The following is an 8,128-nucleotide window of genomic DNA, read 5'->3' on the forward strand; positions in this document are numbered from 1 at the left end:
CACACACACACACACACACACACACACACACACACACACACACACACACACACACACATCTTACAGAACATATCAAACGAAGCCATAATAATGGATGACTGAGGACGAAAGAGCAGCTCAATAACTCAAACTTCTGTCTCCGTGTTCACAGGAGATCATTCTGAAGAGGGCAGCGGACATAGCTGAGGCCCTGTACAGCGTTCCCCGTAACCACAACCAGATCCCTTCCCTCGCCAACACAGCCTCCCATGGCATGATGGGAGTCAACTCCTTCAGCAGCCAACTAGCCGTCAATGTGTCCGAGTCACAGGGAAACGACCAGGGTAGGTGGAAATAATGCTTAGTGGTCAAGAGTCATTCACTGTCAATGAAAGAATGAATGAATCCTATAGACCTCTAATCACCCTGTCCTCCTCTTATTCCTATTCAGTAGGCTACAGCCGGAACACCAGCAGTGCGTCTCCACGAGGGTACATCACCAGCAGCACCCCACAGCAGTCCAGCTACAACACCGTCAGTAACAGTATGAATGGCTACGGAAACTCTGGCATGTCCAACCTGGGAGTGCCCAGCTCCCCTGGGTTCCTCAATGGATCCTCTGCCAACTCTCCATATGGAAGTGAGTAGAGCTGCCATTCAGGAGGGAGCAAAGTTACACAAGGTTCAGATAGAAATGTATCGTGTAGGGCAGATATACTTGTCTGTCAGGTAGAGAATCGAAATCATGTTAGCTCTATTCTTTACATTTCTATTGGAAATGTTCTGAACGTTTCACCTCACTGAATATAGCCCAGTTTAGTCCGATAGCATGTTCTTACCCCACCCCCCCCACCCCCATATCTTGTCTGCAGTTAAACAAAAGAGCGCCTTCGCCCCTGTGGTCCGACCCCAGGCCTCCCCACCCCCTTCCTGCACCAGCGCAAATGGCAACGGACTGCAAGGTGAGCCCCCCTCACCCCCTCATCCCTTCCCTTCGGACTACTGGGCAGATACCGCGGCTCATGCCTCTGTCCGGTTTGGTGAGGGACTAATCATTACAAATATGCATTTTAACAGGCTACAATTTATTATTTACACCTTTGAGTTTACATTCAAATACACAAGCAAGCATGAGGGCACACACATGTACTGTACACACACACACTCACACAAGCAAACACTCACACGCACATGAACAAATGCATGCATGTAAGCAGGCATGCAAACACACCACACACAACCCATCCACTATAGCAAATTATATAGTCCGAGGCCTAAGAAAACCGCCTTCCCAGAATTGTTTTAGTAATTATGTTTATTAGGTTTTGTGCGTGTGTCATGACCAACATGATTGCTTTGAAAACAAGCTTAGCTGTAGCCTGTGCCCCAAGATTAATAACATTGAGCTTAATGAAGTGGGAAATTAAAGTTCATCTTGCTACACGATCATACTTATTAATACATGTTGTGCAGAAATTAATGAGCAATGCCTTGCCGTCATCTGTGCTGGCAAACTTAAAAGCATTCCAACCATGACACTACAAATACACTGAGAGCAGTGCAATGATTTTTCATCTTGGCACTTCACTAGCCACATAATTGTTCAGAATGTGTGAAATACTGAGTATATCAAGTCTCTGTATAAGGTAGAGTTGCTAATGATATCCTAGCAGATTGTCTGGGTAAAATAATCGAAAATACCTTTGATCTCTGTCTAATCTCATGGATAATGATTTTGAAATGGGACTAGTGTAGTGCGTGTGGAAATAGAAGTGTAATGTAGTGGCTCCATCCTCAGTATGGAGGATAGTTTGAGTGTGAGGGGAGTCAGTCTGAGGAGAGTCTTTGAGTGATGAGGGAGAGGGGGGTTGTAGCACAGCATTCTGGGTAGTGGCCATGTTGTTGTTCCACGGTCGGCCAGGGCCGTCTCTCCTGGGAGTCTGGTTCACTGTTTGCCATTACCTCAACACCAGGAGGAATATCACACGTAGCCTCGCTGGCCTGCTGGGACCTGAAATGTCAGAGCAAGAGGGAGGCTTTTGAAACTGTCCTGTTAGAGATGTGTGCACTCACACATGCACAGACACACCACACATACACAAAAAAACGCATCACACAGGCACACACGCACACTCATACACACAGTCTCACAATATCATAACATCACATCTTTTTAAAGTTCTTTGATGTAAATAGCTGAATGTTTTGCTTATCCAATTGAATACATTGGGTAAGATTAACGTGCTTAATGCAATTTCTCCTTCGCTATTTTTTTCCCAGCTATGTCCGGTCTGGTTGTACCTCCAATGTAAATGCACTTTCATCGTCTCAAGCACCAGTCTACTCACCACGCTACAGGACACCCCTTTATCACACAGCAAGACACTGGTGTAGTCTATAATACTGAGGATATAGTCAACAGCTTATTCTGTTTTTAATGAAGATAAAAACATGATTTTCTTTGAAAAGACTATTTCAAGAGTTAAGATTTGGACATGTGGACAAAGCATTTCATTAAGAACTGAATGATGTTAGCTTTTTTTGCTTATATTTTTCCATTTGATCAACCTCGAAGAAGACAAAGGACGATGGGGTGTTTATTTTGTATGCCTATCTGGTGGAACTTTGGCTATGTCCAGTGAACCATATGGGAAGGATCTCTGTGGACTCACCATTTGGTTTTAATGTAAACACTGATGTACATTTACCTATGAACTTGTTTGCCTCAGAAATTGTTTTTTGTTTTGACTCTCTTTCAATAGATTCACATTTGTGTGTCTTTATAATGTGTCCTTTTGTATTTTTATGTGTGAGAAAATACAGTGGGGCCAAGAAGGTTTAAGATTTTCACCTGGAAAATATATGAGATATATAATGTAGAAATCAATCATAAAATACATCAAATGCAAGTAAATGGGTGGGACTGGGTAAGATTGTATCATGTTTCAATCATACATCTTAAATAAAATTTGTAATTTATTGTAGCTAGAAGTTTATCTTCGAAAGTGAAAGTGATCTTGGATTCTACAAGTATGCTGACGTACGTAGAACACCTGGCTCTGTTCCATGTTTAGAGCTTCCTTTTAAGCAAGTGTGTTTTGCCATGTTTTTTTGAACTTTTTTTAAAACTTTTTTGCTAGCACTGTATATTAATGCATTCCTAGGCTACTGTGAAGTCTGTTTCTTGTTGACGAGCGCCATCCTCTTCCTTCTAGCTCCAAATCCCGTTATGTGTTTTATATGTGGTTATAAACTTGTAGACTATTGTGATATTGCCAAAATTGTGCTAAATATTTATACACTTGTCTTTTTTCCATGTTCTTTTAGATCAACAACAACATTTAAAGCAAAATTTAACTCCATCTAAAGTCGAAAGTAGTTCATTGTCATATTTCCATTCCAATACACACTTGCGCTCACTTGAGGGAAATTTTGTAACATATCAACTATAAATATTGTATTTATCTCTGAAATTTTGTATATTGCTTTTCATTATGTATGTATTAATCATCATGCCCTTAATAGTGATGCAGCACAGAGAATTTTAGCCAAGAACTGTTGCATTCATGTTTTTTTGTATTTGATAAAATGCAATGTCCATATATTTCACATATCTTCAAAGTTTTGTTACTCTGTCAAGACTCTCTGTCCATTTTTTTTAAAGGGAAGTCAAACTTCATTGTTTATTTTTATATTGATTTTAAATTATCTATACAGAGAAAACTTTGTTGGTTGTATTGTCAAATAAATAGTTTGTGACCCATATGATAGTTGTTAAGATACAATAGAAACAATGTGCATGAGGGACAACCTTGGAGGAAGGAACTCCATTTGTGGTTGTATTTTCTTTCTGTTTTGTAGAATGTATACAAGTCATTTTTACTCAGAACTTATGACTCTGCCACATAGCTTAAATGTGTTTACAGGGAACAAAAATTCAAAATGTAAAAATTTGGAATGAAAACAGAAATTAATAAGTGATGTTTTATAAAAAATTTGGAGTAAAAAACTACAAAAACTTGCTGATGCCTGTGGATTTCTTCAATTGTTATTGATAAATTACACAGAACACTTTTGGTCATGATTGCCCTTGATTGCCCACACTGTCCATGGGGATTTCTAGCCTTTTAGATTCAGAAACAGGTTGCAACATTTCAAAAAGTATTTATTTTTAAACGTAATTCTACGCTCTCATAAATAGTCAAAACAAATCTCTGTGCAGTTCTGTTCTGTGATATTGGCCCAGCAATCTGACTTTGAGGCACATTCATATTGATCTTTATATCTGCATCTCTCCCTACAGCCGTGCTTTAAAATGGCCTGTTAAATGTATTGTAGCCTTTCATGTGTGAGCTTTTATTCAAAGCAACCTAAAGAAGCCCCATTCAAATCCCTCATTTCATTGCATTAGGCCGCCTCATTAATAAAGAATCAATGCATTCAAAGAGCAAGGTTATCCGCTGTCTATAAGGGGTTGGTATTGTTTTGAAACTCATAGTTTGAGCACTGAAAGGGGGCCCTGTGAAATCTATACTCATCAAGTGGGTCAAACGGAGAGATAGAGAAGCGACCGGGAAGAATAGCACCTCTCCGTTAAAACAACTAAACATCTTATCTGGCTTCCTGAGTGGTCCTGGAGACCAGGTCACAAAATGTCAATTTCTCATCAAGGCATCAGTGCCCATGGACATCCCTCCCTATAATGCACAATTAAGCGAATGCAAGATGAGCAGGAATCAACAAATCACAGCTTATTATGCCAGCGGCGTGCATAGATCTCATGGCACATAAGATAATGCAGGTGATGCTGATAGTGTGAGGTCAGATACACCAGAGAACGATTACATTTTCAACTACGATCGCTGTGTGCATCAAAACATTCCCTCAATAATATGTAGTGTCTGATAACAATAGTCACATGCCTGCTTGCTGACGTAGCATTATCTGTTTTAGACCAACACAGTTTTAGATCTATTTTCTTGCTCAGTGTTTTTTTCCCAAAAAATTCAAAACCTTGTGAAAGGAAAACCTGAATCCATGTACTCTGTATAAACACTTCTAATAATTTATAGTGTGAGCATAAATCAAGTGTTATGCACTGTCTATCAATGAACAATGATTTAATGTGCGTCTGAGACCTTTAATAGCAGGATAACAAACATAGTAGGCAAGTATTTTGGATCATGCCAAGTAATGCCAGGCAGGAATATACGAGTGCTAGGAAATCACACCATGCTCTCCCTGTACCAAAAGCCACCCTATAGCTAAAGCACTCAATCGTGGTTAGAGCCTGTTTATTGCAGAACTCTAATGGCTGCCCTCCACCATGATCTTAATGTGTGCATTAAATATTTATAAATCCTGAGTCAATAACGCCCCATAACCAGAGCCTGATAGACACCCGGACCATGTGGCCGCCACGCTCTCCAACACAGGCTGGGGTCAAGAGGTCATGCAATCAAAGGAGGCCAAGGCTCAACACATCCATATGTTGCTACTCTTATCAAGACTTTCCTCAGTAGTGGTCATCTGTCAAAGGAGAGAAATATTGAAAGCAATATCGATCTTAACTAGCCTTGTGTTGCCAAGGGGCCCTAGCTTCAAACATCTGCTTGCATATTGTTATATTTAAAAAATACTGCCACTTCATCACACACATAAGAAGGTAATGTTGAATATCTCTAATCAATGTTTACAGACTGACTATTTATTTGCTATTACTGAAATAGCTCCTGTTTTTTGAGATATTTTCTCTCTACCATTGCTTTATTCCTCTCGGACGTGGGTGCCTCAGATGCTATACCTGGCCATATCACTATGATGTTACTACGGTGTTCAGGTGAAAGATTGTGCTCTGGTGATAGCGCCACACAAAAGCCTGGCTGCACAATGAGCCAGTCAATGGAGAGCTCCAGTTGAAAGAGTCACAATGGCTGTGCATGCTGGGAATTGGGCTGGATGACATAAAGGAATGAAACCCTCATTGAGGCCATGGAGGACAAGCATTCAGAAAAGGGGTTTTGTTTGGTCTTTATCAATACAAAGTTTCCCATGAGGAAAAACAATTCAAATTGACCTTAAAAGATAATATTACCTTACAAATCCACTCCCTATGTAAGACTTATTCAGGTGCTTATGTGTTCATTTTCAGGGGTGCTGATGTAATGGCTTTGTTGCCTTGTGTACAATATCAAGATAGCGCAGACCATGAATTTAAAAGGTGGACAATTGTTTCTTCTGCTTCTCTCTGGTTAGACTGACCATTAGTCCATCTATCTGCAATCCACAGTCTGCTAGGAAATATATACTGAACAAAAATATAAATGCAAAAATTCCAACGATTTTTCTGAGTTACAGTTCATATAAGGAAATCAGTCAATTGAAATAAATTAGGCCCTAATCTATGGATTTCACAAGACTGGGCAGGGGTGCAGTCATGGGTGAGCAACTGAGGAGCCAGGCCCAGCCAATCAGACTGAGTTTTTCCCCACAAAAGGGCTTTATTAAAGACTGAAATACTCCTCAGCACCACCCCCACCCCCCTCAGAAGATCCCACAGGTGAAGAAGCCAGATGTGGAGGTCCTGGGCTGGTGTGTTTACACGTGGTCTGCGGTTGTGAGGCCGGTTGGACATACTGTCAAATTCTCAAAAAATACTTTGGAGGTGGCTTATGGTAGAGAAATTAACAGTCAATTCTCTGGCAAAAGCTCTGGTGGAAATTCCTGCAGTCAGTGTGCCAATTGCACTCTCCCTCAAAACTTGAGACATCTGTGGCATTGTGTTGTTTGACAAAACTGCACATTATAAAGTGGCCTCTTATTGTCCCCAGCACAAGGTGCACCTGTGAAATGATCATGCTGTTCAATCAGCTTCTTGATATACCATACCTGTCAGGTAGATGGATGATTTTTGCAAAGGAGAAATGCTCACTAACAAGGACCAAAAAATGTATGCTCATCATTTTTGTGTGTATAGAACAATACTGTGATTTTTTTTTATTGCAGCTCATGAAACATGGGGCCAACATTTTACATGTTGCATTTATATTTTAGTTCAGTGTAGATAAAGTTTGGTCTGTGTTAAGAGCTCTACTTATTTTACTGTGGAATAGAAGGATGAGAAAAGTATCCTAATGCAAAAAAATCCATTCATCTTGTTCTTGGGTATCATTTGACACTATATGAATGATTGAATGCATTTCAGATCCGGATGCAGGATTTACTCTGGCAGAGTTATGACTATATTTGTCTTCCCAAGGGCGCACTCTACCAGGAGGTACAAAAACCCCTGGTCAGAAAGTGTTAGACTACAGTGATAAAGTAATGTCACTTCAACTGCATTTTTATGCCACACTCTGACACATAGTGCTCCTTTCATAGTTCCTCTCAGTAGTGCTTTATCCACTAGTTCTGGATATGATATCATCTATTAATAATGTATTGGCAAAGGATTACATAAAAAAGAGAGCAGAAATAACATCCAATATTCATGTCCCCTGAGCTTGACTGTGTCCAATCCGTTTGGCCCATAAAACCTTACCCCCATTTCCATATCCGTTGAGGGTCGCAACAGGTCCGCCACACAAAGATTCACAGAACAGCTCAACTCAGGAAAATGGCTGTTAAAATCGTGTGGATTCTTTAACCCTTATGAAACAGCCCCCCCTAGAAAAAAATATAATATACTGTATATATATAATGACTATTGTAGCTGGAAACGGCTGCTTTTTTATGGAATATCTACATAGGCGTATAGAGGCCCATTATCAGCAACCATCACTCCTGTGTTCCAATGGCACATTGTGTTGGCTAATCTAAGTTTATCATTTTAAAAGGCTAATTGATCATTAGAAAACCCTTTTGCAATTATGTTGGCACAGCTGAAATCTGTTGTCCTGATTAAAGAATCAATAAAACTGTCCTTCTTCAGATTAATTGAGTATCTATTTGGAGCATCAGAATTTGTGGGTTCGATTACAGGCTCAAATGGCCCGAAAAAAAAAAACTTTCTTCTGAAGCTCGTCTGTCTATTCTTGTTCTGAGAAATTAAGGATATTCCATGTGAGAAATTGCCAAGAAACTGAAGATCTCGTACAATGTTGTGTACTACTCCCTTCACAGAACAGCGCAAACAGTCTCTAACCAGAAT

At 40.0% G+C, this 8,128-nt stretch overlaps 1 protein-coding gene across 12 annotated transcripts in view; it reads left to right on the forward strand.

Moving 5' to 3' along the window:
- LOC115153233 (transcription factor COE3) overlaps positions 1–4,001 on the forward strand; it is a 70,599-nt gene extending 66,598 nt beyond the window's left edge. For 3 of the 12 annotated variants that reach the window (XM_029698458.1, XM_029698460.1, XM_029698459.1), the window contains exons 13-16: positions 152–323; positions 434–619; positions 852–941; positions 2,260–4,000. In XM_029698458.1, the coding sequence (XP_029554318.1) occupies positions 152–323; positions 434–619; positions 852–941; positions 2,260–2,291 (480 nt within the window). In that variant the 3' untranslated portion in view covers positions 2,292–4,000. Of the gene's footprint in view, positions 1–151; positions 324–430; positions 620–851; positions 1,020–2,259 lie in introns of all 12 variants that reach the window. The other 9 variants (XM_029698454.1, XM_029698456.1, XM_029698457.1 and 6 more) reach the window with 4 other exon arrangements.
- Positions 4,002–8,128: the final 4,127 nt, after the last annotated feature.

This window comes from Salmo trutta, chromosome 18, assembly GCF_901001165.1.
Source record: "Salmo trutta chromosome 18, fSalTru1.1, whole genome shotgun sequence".
In the NCBI taxonomy this organism is placed as follows: domain Eukaryota; kingdom Metazoa; phylum Chordata; class Actinopteri; order Salmoniformes; family Salmonidae; genus Salmo; species Salmo trutta.